General features: G+C 47.1%; 1 protein-coding gene across 1 annotated transcript; it reads left to right on the forward strand.

Annotated features, from left to right (window-relative positions):
- The first annotated feature begins 296 nt into the window (after positions 1–296).
- On the forward strand, positions 297–14056 carry DUSP5 (dual specificity phosphatase 5). Its single transcript, XM_081268096.1, has 4 exons — positions 297–884; positions 5440–5588; positions 9610–9829; positions 12569–14056. Exons 1-4 carry the CDS (start codon positions 506–508, stop codon positions 12973–12975), a joined length of 1155 nt encoding a protein of 384 aa, XP_081124222.1. The 5' UTR covers positions 297–505; the 3' UTR covers positions 12976–14056.
- Positions 14057–19962: the final 5906 nt, after the last annotated feature.

Consider the following 19962-nt stretch of genomic DNA (forward strand, 5'->3'; position numbering starts at 1 on the left):
CGCCCCCTCCTCTGCTTCCTCCTCTTCCCGCACAGCGTGGGTCATCTCGGTCCTGTGGCTTTCCTGACATCCCACCCGCAGCCCTGGTGATGCGAGAGTGAGTCCCTCCGCGCTACGCCGCGCAGAGAGCGAGGAGGCGCCTTCCACTTCCTCTTTCTCCCTCTGACTAACCCTCGGCGCCCGCCCCGCCCCTGTGGGCGTGATCACGACAGAAGGGGCGGGGAAATACCCATATTTGGCCTTATATGGGCAGCCACGTCACAGGCCACACACTCATTCACATAAAACGCGGCGCTGCAGGCGGAATCCCCGGCTTCTGGGGCAGCAAGTGGCCGGGCCGGGTGCCGAGTGCGCGGGGCGGGAAAGAGCACTGAGCGGCCCCTCCGGCGCTGGGCTCCTTCGGCCGGCCTCAGCCCCGCGGTGGCCCTCCCGTGCCTAGCCCGCGGGTACCCTGGCCGTGGGCACCGGAGGGGCGCTCGGCGCGGGGCCGCTGGGCTGTGGCGGCATGAAGGTCACGTCGCTCGACGGGCGCCAGCTGCGCAAGATGCTCCGCAAGGAGGCGGCGGCGCGCTGCGTGGTGCTCGACTGCCGGCCCTACCTGGCCTTCGCAGCCTCCAGCGTGCGCGGCTCGCTCAATGTCAACCTCAACTCGGTGGTGCTGCGGCGGGCCCGGGGCGGCGCGGTGTCTGCGCGCTACGTGCTGCCGGACGAGGCGGCTCGCGCGCGGCTGCTGCAGGAAGGCGGCGGCGGCGTGGCGGCAGTGGTAGTGCTGGACCAGGGCAGCCGCCACTGGCAGAAGCTGCGGGAGGAGAGCGCCGCACGCGTAGTGCTCAACTCGCTGCTGGCCTGCCTGCCCGCGGGCCCGCGGGTCTACTTCCTCAAAGGTGAGTGCGGCGGGCAGCCGGTCCCCTGATACCCTACCACACTCCAGCACCGGGATTCCTGGGTCTTGCGTTACCCCTCCTTGCTTGGGGCGTCCTCCGGCATCCTGGACCCGGGAAAGTCAGCCACTTGCGGGACTCTGCACTGTGGGGCTTGACATGCGCTTGGGAGGGCACCCGCCTCAGAGCTTCCCCCTCTCCACCAGCGTTCTTCGAAAGCGTCTGGCAGCCAGTCTGTCCGCCAGGCTGGGTGAGACTGGTTGTGCTGCGGAGAGGTGCTCCTTAGCAGTTTGGGGGCCTTGAGCTCGTGCAGGGCGCAGGCGCCTTTTCCTGACACTGGGTTCACCGCTCTAGCTGGGGACTGGGCTCCGAGCCTTGCTGATGTATCTGGCATGATCTGCAGGTCGAGACCCTCCCTCCCCCTAGCGTGGCGCCTTGGTGTCCCCCTTCCTCCCTCCTAGACAATTACAGTGCTTTAGGCTGTGTCTTTACCAACCCCTCATGCCTTTTTGACCCTGGTGAGTCCCTCCCCCTTCCTTTCCTTTTTATTTTATTGCTTTTTATTGTTTTCCTCTGGCCTCCTCCCCTCCTGGTCCTAGGCCTTTCTCAAGCCTAATTTGGAGCTGACAGCTTTCCCACCCCTTTGACCTCCTGCCTTCCTGGGGCTGAGATTATCCCTGGGACTGGTCCTGAGCTACTACTACTGGGTGGGAGGCCGCCAGACAGCCAGTGCTGGGGGTTGGGGGCAGGGATGGGGAAGGGAGACAGGCAGTGGTGATGGGGGCAATGTGATGTAGAGGTTCTGTGACCTTTGATTGGAGACCTCCAAGAGCTTCCACCAGGCCTGCCCATTTCACCTGCTGGGAACATAACTTTAGCTTCCTGTTGTGGGTGGGTGATTGACTCTCAAACTCCAGAGCATTGATTTCTGGGTCACTTCCTGTGACTGCTCCTGCCTTGTAACCTCAAATGTATGGGAACCTTGGTTCTGGTGCAGAGATGAGAGCTTAAGCTGGACCGGGCCCCTAAGGTCCTATCAGCCTTATTACTGGACACCTTGGACTGTAACACTGAGGTGGTTCGATACTCAGGTGCAACTGAGTTTCAAGGCAACCCAACTTGGGGAATTTCACACACCTCAGAGGCTCGTGGGTAGCTCCCCATCTATTAGCACCTCTTGGTGACTGTCCCTTCTTCCCACTGGGAAGATAACAGAGGTGGATGGTAATCCTCCTCCTTACTGCCCCAGCCCCCTGGGGTGCGGGGGAGTGGAAAATGTTCTTTTCCAGCTCTACAGAGGTCTTACTGTTGGCTCTAAATTGCCTTCTCTTCCTGATGTCATTTTTTGATTTAGTCTTTTTACTTAGCAATGCATATAGGAAAAGCTTCTGCCTCCCCAGCAGCGGTGAAGATGTTCCAGGAACCCTCTTGGTCCTGCCTCTGATCCCCACCCTTCTCCAAGAGGGCCGTGGACTGTTGACCAGTTATTGCTACAGGAAGTAGTCAGCTTGGTGGACTCTGAAAAATTATTTTTAAATTTTTTTTAATGAAATAACATATCCAGGACAAAATTTAAACAGGTCAAAATTTGAAAATTTCATTGCCTGTGTGATGAAAATTGGGTCTTCCACACACCCTTAAACTCCATTCTACTCCCCAGACAGCCACCAACTATTTCTTATTTGTCATTATTTCCTACAAGTATCTTTTTATTTTAATTTTTTGTAGTTGTAGATGAACAGAATGCCTTTTTTTTTATAAATTTCATGATTTTATTTTATTTATTTATTTTTTTTAAAGAGAGAGTGAGAGAAGAGAGAGAGAGAGAGAGAGAGAATTTCTTAATATTTATTTTTTAGTTCTCGGCGGACACAACATCTTTGTTGGTATGTGGTGCTGAGGGTTGAACCCGGGCCGCACGCATGCCAGGCGAGCGCGCTACCACTTGAGCCACATCCCCAGCCCACAGAATGCCTTTATTTTATTTGTTTTTTATTTTTCTGTGTTGCGGAGGATCAAACCCAGTGCCTCATGCGTACTCTGCCACTGAGCTACAGCCCCAGCCCTCCCACAAGTATTTTTAAAAAATAAATTTATTTTAAATATATTCCCTGTATCTAGATCTTAGACACTTGTCCACATCAGGGCATATATGTCCCTTCACTTGTGATGACCCTTGGTCATCACTGGTGATGGCCAGCAGGTTGCTTCCAGCCTTACTGTTTGAAGCAGTGAGATAGAGGATACCTTTGCCCATATATTCATGTATGTGCACTATCTTATCTTTCCATAAAATGATAAGAATTACTAGGTCAAATTTGTGTGCATTTGAGATTTCAGTAGAAATTCCTACCCTTATAACACCCTGTTCTTCAAAATGGTTTTTTTTTTTTTTTTTTTTTTTTTGCCAGAGGAAAAATTCTTTATCTTGCCTAACTCATGTCTAGATATGAGTTCAGATTTTAACCTGGTGGCGTTCAGATCCTGGGGCAATGCCTTTTATACTCTCTAAATCCCCCCTCCAAAACCAAGACTCACTGCAATGAGATGGTGATTGACTGAATTGTGTGGCCAGTGCTTATTTATATATAGTGTCTACTCACTGCCTCTGTTCCTCTGGCAATGTGGTGATGATTGAAAGCAGACTCACTCTGAGGAAGGTTGAAGCCCTAAGAATTGCCATGGCTCTTGCAACGTGAGTGAGGCACCGGAGAGGAATGTTCTGTCTCCACACCTCTGATGGGAGTGGGTGGAAGACCCATCTAATCTCCTGACCCCAGCTTGAAGAGGCAGGGCCCAGTTTATCTGTCCCTCTACTACACTGAGACGCCTTGTCTGCCTGCCTTATTTTGTCAACAGGCAGGCAGGATCTAGCCCACACCCACATCTCTCCAACTGACAGCCAGCTTTTAAATGATCTGTTTGAAGCCCAGACATAGGGTGGCCCAAAGGCTTCTTTTCACCAAGTCTCATCTCTCGAAGTTTTGGAGGGACTATACCCATCTGGATGCAAATGCTTGCTCCCAATCACTTGTTTTATCTCCTAGAATCAAAGTGTTGAGACCTGGCATGGGAAATGATCAGGTGGTTGACTGACTAGGGACACCTCCTCTGGGGAAGATGTGGGCCAGTGTTAAGTCTGGCACACTCTACCTCCTAGAAGGGAAGGGGGCTGGGGGACATGAGGGAGAGGAAGCTACACCACCAAACCTCTATTTCTGCCCCCCTTTATCCATACTCCAGCTGGGCCTCCTGTCACCATGACAGGGAACATGGTCATTGTGGAGGACCAGAAACTCATCCGGGGAGGTACGGTGGGCTATTTGTTGAAGTGACCATGGGAGAGATTCGGGTATACTAAATGGGGGCAGGGGCAGTTCCAGCAAGCTGAGAGGAAGCAGTAATGGCAAGATGACTCATTCTAGGAATTGGCTGCAGCTTCTGGGAGAGAGTTGCAGACTGCCATGTAATCCATTAACCATTTGTTGACTGCAGAGTTGAAAAAAGACAGCACCTCCTCCATTGAGGGTCCATCACAATACCAAAACGCAAAAGAGAAAAGGAGTTTTTTTGGAAATGGCATGATCTCAGAATGCGTATTTAATTCATGATTTGATACTAAGTGAATTCTCTGGGCCATTAAAAGACAAGTGAGCTTTCTAGAGGCTCTCGGAAGTGCCTGAGGTTGCTCTGGTTGGAAATAGAGTTCCTAAGCAAAGCTGGCCTGTTCACCCACTAGCCCTTGGCTTCCTGAGCGGCCCTTGGCCATTTTTCATTTGGTTCTTCCCCACTTGAGTATAATGGCCTTGAGAAGACAAATTTCTGTGACCTAGAGAGAGTGGTTTTTAGCCTTAAGTCATCAGTCTGGAGAAGTTTAAATGTAATGCTAAGATTCTTAATGCTCTTAGTTGATGTATCCTTTTGGAGCCTTGGAGAAAGGTTGTGGGGAGGATAATAAATAAGATAGAAAGGGTAGGAGTCACAAAGGAACAGAGACAGGCTTTACTTATGGGGGCTGGGAATTTAGTTCAGAAATCCTCATTCCTCCCATTTGGCCTAGAAGGTAATTAACTGGATTGATGGCTCTAAATTGGACCTAGGGAAGGGATTGTCAGCAGAGTTCTTAACACCTCCAGGGTGAGAAGGGGCAAGGCTGGTTTACTGTTCTGATTTGAATCCTTGCATGAGTCCCTATTCTCTTATAAATGATAGGGTGCCATCTGTAATCCTGCTTAGAGCAAATGCGCTGGGGAAAAACAGTTTAAAAGAATTTCTTATAAATTAATGAAATTTTTTATAATCACACCTTCATTTTGAATAAAAAATAAGAAAATGGCTTTTGTTTTTCTGGAAGGGTTTAGTTAATATTTGCCAGATGCCAGATTATTTCTTTCACAGTTTAAGCTGCTTCTGATAGACACAAAAAGTTAATCATTGCCTTTCTGAACTATAGCCTTTTAGGGCTATGTGTGCACACACATGAGCGTGTGTATGCACGCATCCAATTTCTATCCTAAAACATCTGTCTCACTTTTTGAATGTTCATTTGTTTTTCTAGGGGGATATGAGACCTTCTATTCGGAATATCCTGAGTGTTGTGTAGACGTAAAACCCGTTTCACAAGAGAAGATCGAAAGCGAGAGAGCCCTCATCAGCCAGTGTGGGAAACCAGTGCTAAGCATCAACTACAGGCCAGCTTATGACCAGGTATGTAGCTGCCAGTTCCTGTCTCATTCCTTCCTTCCTCAGCCACCTGACTTCTCTCCCAGCTCAGCAGCAGTGGTTTGTTCTCTGTGAATCAGGGTGCTGGCACTATCCTCTAACTTGGAGAGCCTCTATAGCTTGCCAGTTGGAGTTCCTGTCCAAGAATAAATGGGCATCCTTCCAGCAAACAAGCTGACAAGAGCAAGTGAGCCCTGGGATGCTGGATAGCTTCTAGAGAAAAGGGGAAATGAAAGATACTTTGTTAATGGCTGCCTTGGGAGGTTCAGAGAAGCTTAGAAATATTGGCTTAGGTTTCCCTGAAAACATTTCAGAGTTGACTTTCAGGCTTCCTGTGTTCTTTGTAATTGCTGATCATCTGCAGTTTCTATACACCAACCCAGTACTATCAAGGTGTGTCTTGGTGTTTTTAACTGCAGTAGGGTTGGAGGTAGGGGGAAAGGTGGCTGTGCTAGAGAAACCCCTGTTTCGGATGGCTCAGCAGGCTCCCCTGAGGGTCTCTGATGCTTGTAATTCTACAAATTCTGACACCAGAGGAGATCAAGAGACGCTGGGGAGCTTCTTGTTTCTCTAAAGGTGTGGGGGTTTATTTCATTCAAAGAATTGTGCATTGTAACCACCCATTAAAGGTCCTGGGTTACTTAACATGATTTTGGAAGATGGGGAAAGGCAGAAAAGAATTCAGATTCTGTAGAAACCAGAGCTGAAAACCCACCTTGACTTTTCACCAGAGAGAGGAAGCACTGCTGTAGCTAGTGAGATGACTGATTTACAAAGTCTTGCAGCTGGTTATGGTAGTTTCAGAGTTAGAACCCCCTTTTTTTCTTTCTTCCTCCCAACTTTTTTTTTTTTTTTTTGGTCCCACAGTACTGGGGATTGGACCAAGGGCCTCACACATGGCTAGGCAAGAGCTCTACCACTGAGCCACACCCCTAGCCCCAGAACCCCATTCTCTTAACTCCCTGTTGTGGTTCCTTTCAGGACCTCCTCCTGTTTTTCACATGCCCCTGGCTACATACCTGGGTAGTGGGAGGAGCTTTTCACACTGTCCTCCCCAACTAAGAACATAGCCAAAGCCTAAGAAGGAAGACTTCTAGATGCTGCCAAAAATGCCAGTTCCCTGTCTGAGTAGAACTCTGCTCCTAGGGACAGACTTCCAAATAGAACCAGGTGACTTGGTCTTGAATGGGATTCTTGGTCAGGAATCCTATTTATTATGTTGGCCAGGTGCCAGGGTTATGACTCAGTTTGTTTTCCTTAATGGAAAATCTTCAGTGTATGATGAACCCTTGGCTTTCAAGTCATGAGCATCCAGCCTAGCTGGATTTCTATTTTTGTTTGTTTGTTTGTTTGGGTTGTATTTTCCCCATTTCTAAGAAAGTGAAAGAGAAATAAAAATTGTCAGAATGTGTGAAAGCACACAAGACCTTTGGCCAAGCGAAGGTTGGGGAGGCCCTGATGTGTCTTCAAGATCATCTGGGGAACCCCCATACCACTTCTGCACAGAGGAGTGAGGTGAGGCTGTTAACCTTTGAGGTTTCGAAAGGCCGTTGGTATCTTCCTCTTAAGTGTAAATGGGAGGTTCAGAAAGGGAAAGAAATATAATTTGAGGGGTATTTGTTGGGCTAAGCTCTAGGGGAAGTTGGGTAGGGTTCCAAGCCTGGTGTCCATGTTTTCCAGGCCCTCAGGAAAGGGAGAGACCTAGTCAGCCATCCTGCCTGCTCTGTGTATAGGTGTCCATTGGTGTCTAGCTGGTCAGTTGCTGAGAGAAACTGACCAGATTGTGCCTCTCACTGTTTTCCAAAGAACACAACATCTTTGCTGTTTTCTGGGTTTCTAATTAGTGGGGAGCTGGGTCCACGGAGTGGGTCCTGTTTAGGCCAGAACCCGGACTGCTGGGATACCCTGACCGCCCAGCATCTGTCCTGTGTCTTCCCCAGGGAGAAAATTCTTATTCTATTTGTTTATTCTTCAGCCTCATGAAAATGCTCTATAATGTATCAGATTTTAATACACCCATTATCCCATTTATGACTTACCCATTATCCCAGGAGGATAGGGATTATTATCCTTGGTTTACAGATAAAGGTTCAGAGGTTAGGGAGGCTTAGAGGTTTTCAGATAAAGGTTCAGAGGTTAAGGAGGCTCAGAGGTTAGGGAGGCTGCCCAAGGTCATACCAGCTAGGAAATGTGGAGCTGGGACTTGATGGAGAAAGAGCCGTTTTACCTGGTGCCCAGGCCCAGATTCTCAGCCTCTGTACCACATTGCCACTGGGAAGGCTGCTTCGTATGTAGGGGAGTTTGGGGGGATGTCAAGGAGAGGGTATAAATTCACTTCTCTTTAGAGATAGAGGATATTTTACCTGAAATGCTTGATTTCTCATACTATCACTGTTGAAATGGTCTCAGACAAGGCCTTGAGACTTGGGTTTGGGTTTCAATCCTATCTCTACCATTTGATAAGCTCTGATGTGGGCAAGTTATTTAAACCTATCTGACCCAGGTGGTGCATACCTGTAATCCCAGCGGCTCTGGAGGCTGAGACAGGAGGATCAAGAGTTCAAAGCCAGCCTCAGCAATGGCAAAGCACTTAGCAACTCAGTGAGACCCTATCTTTAAATGAAATACAAAATAGGGCTGAGAGTGTGGCTCAGTGGTCGAGTGCCCCTGAGTCCAATCTAAGCCTCAAGTCACCCTTCTATAAAATGGAAACAACATTACCTACTTTATAGATTTGTTGTGAAATTGGTGCTATATAGGTACATCCAAAGTGTCAAGCCCACATGCCAGCCATTGTAAATGCTAATAAAAATGTGATTGTTGTTATAATTAACCTTAAGTAAAATCCTCTGTAACTTTCTTCTAAGTGACTGAACTGGCTTTACTGAAACACTCAACTTCTCAGGACAGAAAATACAGGCACAAAGTGCTGGACAAATTTGAGAATGGCCTATTGCAAACCTCCCTCCTCCCCAGGACACACACATGCCCCTTTCCCTATTATGAGTCGGGCTGAGAGTTTCCATTCCACTCTTATTCCTGGACAGGAAATGGAAAGACAGGAAACGGATGGATGGTATGGGAAAGGCTCCCAAAGACCAACCACAGTCCCTGCAGCCAGCCCAGTGTTTCCCTCTGAATCCCCAGGGGCTCCTGTTGTTCCAACTGTCACTGGCTTTTTTGTTTTGTTTGTTTTGTTTTGGCACCTGAGAACCCATACGTGCTCAGATTGCTGGAGTCCAACTAGCTGGAGGTTCATTTCAGGGGTAGATAGTCTCTGGTTCTCACTTAGTCTTGATTCTCCACACCAGAAGCCTGCTGTGTGGGCGATGATGTAAACCCCTCTCACCCACACAGCACCCCGTGTGAAGAAGGTCAGGGGTGGGGAAAACCCCTCTGTGGTCTAACAGTTTTTCTTAGTCCATAGATTCTGGGTAGGTAGTGGTTATTTTCATTTCTAAGAAGCATACTTTTTTGGAGGTGAGGAGGCTGCATATTTTACCATTTCTGAAACCTGGGTTATTTTAGAATAGACAGTATCTGAGGGTTGATGAAAATACACTCTAAAATGTCTGGGCTATAAAGAAGGGAGCCTACATTGCCAGGGTTGCCCCACGGCTCAAGGCTTGTCCTGGTACTCTTAGGGCAGCTGAAATGTCACCATAGGTCGTTTAATTGCATTGCTCCTGTTCTTACACTGGGTAGCACAGGAAGGCTGCTGGCATTTCCTATCTCTTCGGATAAGTGCAAAAAATGAAACTCTGGGCCGTGTGGGTTTGGCTGTCATTGAGTCACACGGCAGTCACGGTGGGTAAAGTTTACCAGGATGGAGGTGCCACCCACACTCTTGGCTGAGCTGCCCTGGCTCTGAACTCTCTCTACCTGGAAACCAGAAAGGGAACCTCCCACCTTAAGAGACAAATAGGTCAGAGTTGTTTATTTTTAATTCTTCCAAATGAGCAGGCTAATCCAATATTTCCTGGTTGTTCTTTGTCTCTGCTTCCAGGGCAGCCCTGTGGAAATCCTTCCCTTCCTCTACCTTGGAAGTGCCTACCATGCATCCAAGTGCGAGTTCCTAGCCAACCTGCACATCACAGCCCTGCTGAATGTCTCCCGGCGGACCTCTGAGGCCTGCACGACCCACCTACACTACAAATGGATCCCAGTGGAAGACAGCCACACGGCCGACATCAGCTCCCACTTTCAAGAAGCAATAGACTTCATTGGTAGGTTGGGTCCTCCCCCTCCATTATTTTGGGAGCCCCTTGGAGCATGCCTTCTTGGTTTTTTGATGTGCTGATGGGGGGACTACCTTCTCTGAGAGAGAAATGCCCTGTGTATGCAACCACCAAGAGTTGACACCAAGAACAGATGCGGCAGAGGGAGGATTTGAGCTGCTATTAATAGGAGCTTTAGTTTGCAAGATAAATGAATTAATATAATTTTATGGCTATACTCACTGCTGCTCTTGTTTTGTTTCAAGTTGGGCGGGAGCAGAGTATGTCCATGTGTAATGCTTCACACGAGGAAAGGGGGAAGCGGGGGCTCCCTAACTGTGTTTGTACGTAGGCTGGGATATTTTTAAAAGCAAACAGAAGGATCGAGAGAGCGCTACTTACGCACTGAGCCTGGAGGGCCCAACAGCTTTCCACAGTTTTGGCAAACAGCTTTGGAGGCAATTTGTTTTGCATTTTCAGCTAATTTTGGATTAAAGATAGCACTTGACTCAAGCTCCATGCTTTGTGCACAGAAAATTTGGCATCTTCTACATCCTTTCTGCATTCCTATGAGGCAGTTATCATTTACTCCATTGTGCAAACCTGAAAACAAGGCCGTAGCCTTCACCCTCTGCCTGGAAAGAGCTTTGGCCTTGGGGTTTCCAGGCACTTGAGGTTGCCTGGATTGTCCTCCCGTTTGGTGTCTTCTCTTTCTCCCATATCTCTTTCCCTGCAGGTCTGGCCTAACTTTTTTTTTTTTTTTTTAATCCCACATTTGCAACACTACTCCCTAACCTTGTGGTCTTAAGAGGACTTCTTTCTTTTTAACATGCATAGTTGTTGGTACTGAGGCTTGATTTTCCTTGTATCACGTTCTAAGGGATGTTGAAGGAGGAAAGACAGGTGTTAGGCACAGCATAATTACTTGGTGCAGATAGCAATTAAAGGGCCCTTCTTCAGCCACATGGTAAGCCCTGTGCTCATCACACACAATTTCTGCTCCATAGGAAACCTTGATGAGAAATTCACCGGAGGCAAAAGGTCAAACCTGTCCTCATTGTCCCCTGAGCCTCCAGGCTGAAATGATCCCTTTAGAGCCTGAGAAGCAGCCAAAATGATGGGTTCTGGGTGGGAAACCCTTGACTTGCTCTCCCGGTCCCTGGGAAGGCTCTGCCCTCCTAGGCCTCTTATTTAATTACCTAGATAGCTGCTACATGAGGTCATGAAACTCGCCTCCATCCAGCTCACAGAACTGTCCCTCCCAGTCCTGTGTGTATATTGTGTGTGTGTTTGTGTACAGTCACACCACCCCACAGGGTTTCAAAAGTACACAGTGTTTTTTCCCAGACACCTTGCCCTGCTAATGGAAGAGGCTGAGCCTCCCCAGTGGGCCCTGTGCTGAAATATGCACCAACCCCTTCCAGATGAAGAGTCCTATAGAAGGCAGGCCCCTGAGCTATAGAGAAGCAGTGCATTCTGGGTCCTTTGCCCACTAAAAGCTGGACTCAAGAGGGGAAATGAGTGGAAGAGCAAAGGAAACGAAGGCACAACCCTGTAATCCTAGGGAGTTGGGGGTCTCCCCTTGGAAATGATTTATAAGAAGTTTTGTTTTTTTTGTTGTTGTTGTTTTGAATTGATTGGATTGGGGGTATACCTCTTATGAGCTACCTTGGGTGTATTTTGGGTTTTTTTGGTTCACATGAAGAATCTGTAGGTTCCTCCCTGAGCCTTAGATATTTCATCTTCTAGACATTGCAGATTCATTTGCAAACTTCTTGAACTTGGAGCAGATAAGCGAGGATGTAAGGGGGCTCCCCTACCTGCTGCCTTCAAAAATTTTGTTTTTGCTTACTGCAGCCTCACAGAGTGCTAGCTACATCTAACTTCCTGTGATATAATTGTTTCCTCATTAGCTAAAGGGGGAATTGGAAGGACTGTTTTTTGTGGTCTTGTTGATAATGTTCACCTTTTACCCTTTCCCATTTTTAACAGTTGTAGTTCTGTTTTGCTGGGAGGGTTAGAGCAGGAAAGGAGGGGCCCCCTTTTGGTCATATTGAGCTAAAGAATGCTAACTGATGGTGGTAGCTTTATAGCAGTGACTCCCATTGTTGAGCAACATGGAATTTGCAAAAGCCATTTATATCCTCCGTCTAGTAAGCGTCACTTAGCCAGGGCTATAATTAGTGGCCATGTGCTATTTATCGTATGTTTGGTGGTGAGAACCCTAGGAGCTGAGCCAAGCATCCCGCCCTGGCACAGCAAGACAGGGTGTCCAGGGAGGCCAGGAGGTCTCTACCAGGATGGGGGCTAGGTTGTCATCATTAGAATCTGACCTGGAGAGAGGCAAAGAATTACTTCTCCAAGTAAGGCTTTGAGTCTGGGAGGCTCTCAGAAAATTTGTGCATATGCAATAAAAATTTGCATATGCTTTCAAGGATTTTCTAGTTCCTTCTTGAACCCCACCGTTGGAACCCAAGTTAGGATGGAATCCCCAGAAGGGATTCCTCCAGGTCTAGCATCTCCCATGGCAGAATCTGCAGATGTTCTAGGGAACTGGGGAGTAGCTGTGAGGATTAAATACTTCCTACATCTGTCCTCACCAGTAGGGGCTGAAGACTAGCAAACGTCCAGTATGGTACCATGGCTCTGAGCAGGCACGAGGGTGTGATAACTAGGTGACATTACTGTTTAATTCTTGTGTTTCAATTCCAGTTCCCACTCATTCCCAATCTCTTATCTTCCTTTCAGACTGTGTCAGGGAAAAGGGAGGCAAGGTCCTGGTCCACTGTGAGGCTGGGGTTTCCCGGTCGCCCACCATCTGCATGGCTTACCTCATGAAGACCAAGCAGTTCCGCCTGAAGGAGGCCTTCGATTACATCAAGCAGCGGAGGAGTGTGATCTCACCCAACTTCGGCTTCATGGGCCAGCTCCTGCAGTATGAATCTGAGATCCTGCCTTCCACGCCCAACCCGCAGCCTCTCTCCTGCCAAGGGGAGGCAGCAGGCTCCCCATTTATAGACCATTTGCAGACACTGAGCCCTGATGTGCAGGGCACCTACTGCACATTCCCTACCTCGGTGCTGGCTCCAGTGCCCACCCACTCAACCGTTGCAGAGCTCCACAGGGGCCCTGTGGCCACCGCCACATCCTGCTAAGACTGGGGTGGGGTGCCAGCCCAGCCCCAGAGCAACTGTGATTTTGTTTTTTAAACTTGTGGACATTTCACACCTGTGCAATACTGAAGACCTCTCTCTGTCTCACTGCCCCGGTAAGACACTGAGCGGTTATCAGGTTTGCAGACAAACTTCAGACTGACCTCACAGAGAGGTTCTCGGGACTGAAGGAAGGCCAAGCCATTACGAGAGCACCGTGTGTGCTGACTACTGTACTTCCAGACCCCTGCCCTCTCAGGACCTCCTAGTCCTTGCACCTCAAAGTTCGCCTTTTCATTTCAAGCATAGGCAATAAACACCTGCAGCAACAGGAAAGAGAGAAGTTGCTGGACCAGGAGAAAAGGCAGTTAGTTAGGAAGCCAATTCATTTTAAAGGAAGCACAATCTCCATCTTATTTTTTTGAACTTTGACAGTCTCAGTCTCTGTTGCTTCGGGTATAAGCTGATCACCGCCTAGTCAGGAAAGTTACCCTGCCGGATTGGTAGGGACACCCTGGATATGCTGTTTTGAACCCTGAAATGTTTGTGAGATGCCCTCTGGGTCCAAGGGAAACATTTGGTTGAAGTTGCAAGATGTTGACTCTTCTGGGTTTCGTTTTCACTGTGGGTTCTTTCCTGACCTTGGACTTTGGCATGATTCTTCATCATACTTGAACCAGTCTCTTTGCAACTCTCTTAAAACTCTGGTGTCATTCGAAAAGGGTTTTCAGACCATAGACCAAAAATCACCCCTTTGAGGTGGCAGTGGGTGCCTGGAGAAAAAGGGTACCTGCTGTGTCTTCTGGGTCAGTGGCATTGAAAACAGTCCTTTCTCTGCTTGCTGTCCTTCTGTGTGCTCGTGTCTCATTTCTTGTGACACTTGTTTTCCTCCCAGCCCCTGGGGGTTGTCTTCAAGCTACTGAATTCTGGGATTTGCAGATTGTTGCAATGTGGTACTACTTTTCTGTCTGTAGATTATTTCTCCAGGGGAAAAGGCAATAATTTCTTAAAACCCATGTGAATGTGAAGAAAAGGGGTATGTTACTGGTTGTTATTGTTTTTTTATAGTGCAAAATAAAAATAGTTAAAGGAAACAGCACTTCTTCATGTTGTTGGTGAGTTGGAGTAAAGTGGGGATATCTTTGGATCAGAGCCAGCCTGCTGCACTGGGTTTCATTTCCAAATAGTAGGGTGAAATGGTGGATATGTAGCTGTAAGTGTTAACTCATGAGTCTGTGATCGAAACAAGGACACAAAATGCTGCTTTTCATCTGGGGGGCTTCCCTAAGCTAACAGGCTTCACAGGGAAGTGGTTGGAGCATCTGTTCACTCTGGGTTCCTCAATCCCATCACCCCAAGATAGTGAATTTGGCTGGAACCTCAGATGCCTCATGTGTGAAATGGAATGAACTGAGCTAGATGAAAGTCCACGTAAGCATAAGGCCCTGGATTCTAGCAAACCTGGGTGCCAAGCTTTCCAATCTCCTCCCTCCCTGCCTGACACATGCAACTAAAAAGTCTAGATAGAAGGTGTTGGGATAGAGATGTGAACTACATGAAGTTGTTTGACATTAAGATCCTGCCCCCCAGCCCCTTTTTACCCTTGCAACTAATTCTTCCAGAAAATTTACTCAGTAGTTTCTGGGTAAATCCCACAGTGAGTGGGTTTAAATCCAAGGCAGACTCAATTTGACGTCTAATGTCGTCTTCTGCGTTGGTGGAGAAAGGAGGGAGCAGACTCCCCACAGCACTGCCTATGTCAAGTGTGTCTTGGGGCCTACTTCCCAATCTGGGGTTGTAGGGAACTGATTGGGATGTATGCCACCCTAGACAACTGATGCCTGATACCCACGGGGATTCCAGCTGTACCCCTCAATTCAGGAGGGCCCAAAGAGGCACTCTGTGTTGTCAAAGGTCAAGATGGTGGCAGAGCCCAGGTTAGCCGACCTTCTCAAGAGCTCACATCAAAGCCTCGCTTGAAGTCTTGCTCTCTCAAATCACCCTCCACAGGCTACTTGGAAAGCACAGATGAGAAGCCTGCACACTGGGGAGGCTGAATTTCTTTCAGTTGTCTCCCTTATCTGCTTAATCTAAGTGGGGTTCTCATGGTGAGGAGCACTGAACAGGGATTAAGGCGTCTCAAGATCCAGCCCTCCCTTCACCTCCAGTGTGTGGGAGCTAATCTCCACCCTTTGTGGACCAGACTTCAGGGCTTGGGATAGCTATGCCTGATCCCTTCTGGTTTCACATCTGTGAGCCTCCAGTCAGTGTCAGGGTATGATCTGCAGCCTGTCCAGGTGCCTAGTGAGTGGGGGTAGGGGGAGCTCAAGCAGGGAGACCCAGACTATAGAAGCCAGGTACAGGCTGGGGTGATAGGCTAAGCCGTGTCCCTCTTGCTGACATTTGCCTTATTGCATTAAAGTCTTTCTCTGAAGACTGAGTAAGTCCTCTAAATCAGGCATATGAGAATTGCTCATAAGCCAGTGAGTCACTGGGGGCCGCGGCAGGGTTAAGCCAGTGAACTCTACAGCTGGGGATGGCTCTGGAACTCTCACTCCACTAATATTCTCTTCATTAATTATACCTCCGTTTTTGCCAAGATCAGCTTTACACTGCTTCCAGTGCCAGATAGGGAGTTGAAGCTGGTGGGACTCAATTGAAACATCTCTGTTGATTTCCAGCATCCTCAGGTAGATATGTGTCTGGGAAAATAGACACGTCCCCTATTCTATTTCCTGCTGCTTCTGTGCATGAAGCCCTGTGGGTCCATTCTGGCCTCTGAGTTAGGCCTGATGGGGGTGGAAGATGTATAAGAAGCCTCAACCCAGTATCCAGTGTGCTGGCAGAAGTCCTGTGCACCCACAGGTCTCCTTGTGCAGGAACATGGAAAAATGTCTCCCTGACTCTGATACCCCAACCAGCTGTAGCTCCTGAAGTTGCTGGTGGTTTATTTTCTGAACACCATAAAGCTCATGTGCCTGCTTTCCTTTTTGCTCAGGTAACTAGGCAGCTCAGAATTGAACTCTGAGCCCACCCCTGTTTTATAGGAGCTTCTGACTTGTGTTTTTCATGTTGACGCCACCTTGTTTATATTGAAGTTTTCCAATTTTATTTCCCCTTCCATTTCCTCAGTGACTCAAATAACAACAACAATGTACCCTTCAAATCCTATTTAAAGATTAAACATAACACAATGTGCTTATGGAATGAGGTGGGTATAAAAAGAAAAAGAAAGAAGCCCCTGTGTCTCTTCTCACCCTGAGAGATTCATCTATGGGACTGGTTTCCTTTGCTTTCTTAGTGACTGCCAAATTCTGTGTTTCTTTCTGGGATAGATTCTGTCCAGAACTCTACCTCATGGTTGAGGCATTGGACCCTTGCCTCAGAATCTCTGCCACTGCCCTCTACTTTGACCTTTACCAGTACCCTTTGGGGAACCCTGGCATGGATGGACACATTGCTCAAAGCTATAAGACTGGGATGTGATAGAAGTGATTCCTCTGTCTAGATAACTGTCATCTGTCCATCCAGTAACACTGAGTACCTGCTAAACCTGGGAATCAAGGAGGAGCAAGGGCCACATGGCTCCACCTTCAAGGACTTCATGATTCTGATGACCATTCACTGGACTTTTTGTCCCAGACTGGAGTTGGCCTCCACAGTTGGACCAATGTCCCCTAGGCCCCCTCCCCCAGCCAGCTCTTGCCCTAGGTTCCAACTCTGTCCTCTCTTATGTATGTTTCATACCCCAAATCACCAGAATACCAACCTGTGGACATGGCTGTGGTACCTGTGCTAACAGCCCAGACCCTGTCCTACATTACATCACATCTTAGGTGCTCTTCCTTTTTATCAATTCTGTATTTTTTTTAATGAATATGGTATTAGTCTTGCCCTTACCTCCACCCCCAGTGGAGTGAAAAAAGTAGCCTCCCCTCCTTTTTTTTTTTTTTTAAAGAAATGAGCTCTTAGGGAGCCCTATCCCTTTCCCAGCCATTTGGCTAATATAAAAAGTATGCATTAAGTACTTTCATATGCTATAAACCATGGTAGGCGGGTACACAGGCATCATCTCATTTAATTTTCATCAGAGACTTGTGCATAAGTTTTTATTATCTTTATTTGCAGATGCACAAAACAACCTCAGAGGTACTAACTAAATAACTTTCCCAAGGCTGCGTGGCTAGTAGAGCCAGGATGAAGCTATTTCAATGTTGTTGTACTCTTCTGAACACTGAGGCTTACAATAGGTGCTTCTGTTCATTGGGCTTTGTTGGCAATAAAAAGAGTCCCCTCAGGCCACATTATGGAAAGGGTTTAATACACAGTTACCCTGTTCTAGCCCTTTAAACATGACATACTCCCTTCTGCCTCAGGACTTTTGCACATACATGTTTCTGCCTGGAATACCTTTTTCCTCTAAATCACCCTTCAACTCATTAACACCCACTGGTCCTTCACTTCACAGCTCCAACTTTGATTCCCCAAGCAAGCCCTCCAAGACTCCTAGACTGGGCCAGATGTCACTATTAGATCTCTCATAGCTCCCTATATCTTTCCTCCATATTTTGCCAAAGTTTAAAATTTCACTTGTCTGTGATTATTTTAATGCCCATCTCATCTAGACCATAAGCCCTAAGAGGGCAATAATTACATTTATTTTTTATTTAGTTTTTGTAGTACTTGGGGTTGAATTCATGGGCAGTTACCTCCTAGACCTTTTTATTTTTTATTTTGAGATAGGATCTCACTAAGTTGACAAGGCTGGCCTGAAACTTGTGATCCCCCTGCCTCAGCCTTTGAAGTCCCTGGGATTGCATGAGTGTATGTACCACTATGCTGGGCAGGAATTGCATTGATTTGAAAAGTGACTTAGCACAGTTCTGATTTATGCTAGGTGTTCAATAAGAATTGTTGAATAAAGAAAAAAACTGAGAATGAACAGCTGTCAGAACCAGAAGCTGCCCTCTCTATATTGGAGCCCCTGAACCCTCTGCATGTAGTCTCCTTTACCCCAGGGCTACTTGCCAATTAATTACCAAGATCTGGTTAATTACTGCTACCTCATTAGTTAGAATCCACGGCACCACATCATCTTATTGGTCACTGATCAGCTTATGTGTGGGCTGTGTTTGGGTCAGATGAACCAGTTTCTTCTACATCAAAGACCTGCTAGCTCAGACTCCCTAGATGCGGGCTATGGATAAGGCAGTTTCAGGTAGAAAGGGTGGCCTTCCATACATTTGACTTTCTTACTATATAAAATGCTCAATTAGTGCCCCTTGCTTGAGTGTCCCATAAGAAAGCTCAGAAAAAAAACATGTGAAACCTTCTGTACCCATCTTGTTTCCCCTGCAGCAGCACCCCAAGGTGACTTAACTATGGTAACTAATCTTCCTTCTTTCTTTACTTATTATGCTGGGGTGGAACCTAGGGGCTTGCTCATGCTAAGCACATGCTGTACTGCTGAGGTCCAGCTCCAGCCTGGGAACCTAATATAAAATCCTAGCTTATTGGCAATATCAGGTCAGGTCCTTTTCCTTCTTCCCCACCCCCAACACCCATGCATTCACTTAAAAAGGTTTACAGAAACCAGGAAGCCACCAAATGGGGCCTTAAAAGTAAACCCTTGAAGTATCTGAACACTTTTATTCTGGGCTTTCCAGCAGCAAGGAGAAAATGTGTTGCTTGGGAAGAACAAACCTTCTGATAGTGAAACCTCAGATACATCACTATGATGAAAAGATGAAAAAAATTGATCTCTCATCCAGAAGGAAAGAACAGTGGCCTTAGAATCAGGAAATATGACTGCTGGTGCCAGATCCTAGGGAACATTATTGCTTGGGCCTGAAAGGAGAGTTGTCCCCAAAGACAACAGGTATGCATGTGAGGGTAAGTGTGGGGATTATGGGATAAGTGAGAGCTGAGAACAAGTCTCCTAATCCCCACAGATGCCAGGATGGAAGTAATTTCAAAAGGTCATGTAGTTTCTGTCTCCTGCTTCAGAAAAAAACACCTCCAAACTTGCCCAGAATTACTGTTTTCTATAGAAAAGCAGGGGAGGGGAGGACAGTCTATTGCTTACATACTATGGCATGCTCTATTCCAGGTACTTTGCACATGATCTTTCATTTAAGATGTACGAGAACCCTGAAACATGGGTATTGTTAGTCTCATTTTATGGGGTGAGAAAAGGAAAAGGTTATCCCTCCCCACCAAGGTCACACAGCTGCAGCCTGAGGGTCAGAGCTAAAATACCTCACTTGCAGTGGATACTCAAGGACATGTGCTTTCCCTTACACTATAATATTTTTCAGGAAAGGAAATTCAAAAGCTTCTTGGTATGTGCCTCCATGTCTACTACACCCCTTATACATGGGTATGAAATCTGTTTATTCTTTTTTTTTTTTTTTTTTTTTTTGGTACTGAGGATGGAACCCAAGGAGCACTTAACTGCTGAGCCACATCCCCACACCTTTTTTATTTTTTATTTTGAGACAGGGTCTTACTAAGTTGCTTAGGGTCTTGCTAAATTGCTGAGGCTGGCTTTGAACTTGTGATCCTCCTGCCTCAGCCTCCCAAGTCACTGGGATTACAGGCATGTGCCACCACACCACACCACACCTGGTGAAATGGATTTATTCTTTAGAGTGGAATTTCAAGTGATCTTGTTACAAAAGTTCATTATCTTTACAAACCTTTGCTTCCCATATTGCATTTAGATTTGTGAGTTGTATTTCAAGTAGAATGTGAACAATGTGATGTGTTTACAGGTAATGTCCCACGAGGCAATGAAGAAGGGATTAGAGACTGCTGGATCAACAGGATTGGGGAAAGGTAGTAAGAGTGGTTTGAAGAGTCAATGGACTAGCTGAAGTTATATTAGAGTAGGACCCAGAACTCAGAGGGTATATATTCATAACCCTGAGCTGGATGGAATTCTGGCTTTGTTACTTGCTGGGTGAGTGGACATGGATTAATTATTTCATC

This window comes from Spermophilus citellus, assembly GCF_964194105.1.
Source record: "Spermophilus citellus genome assembly, chromosome: 15".
NCBI classification, from domain to species: Eukaryota; Metazoa; Chordata; class Mammalia; order Rodentia; family Sciuridae; genus Spermophilus; species Spermophilus citellus.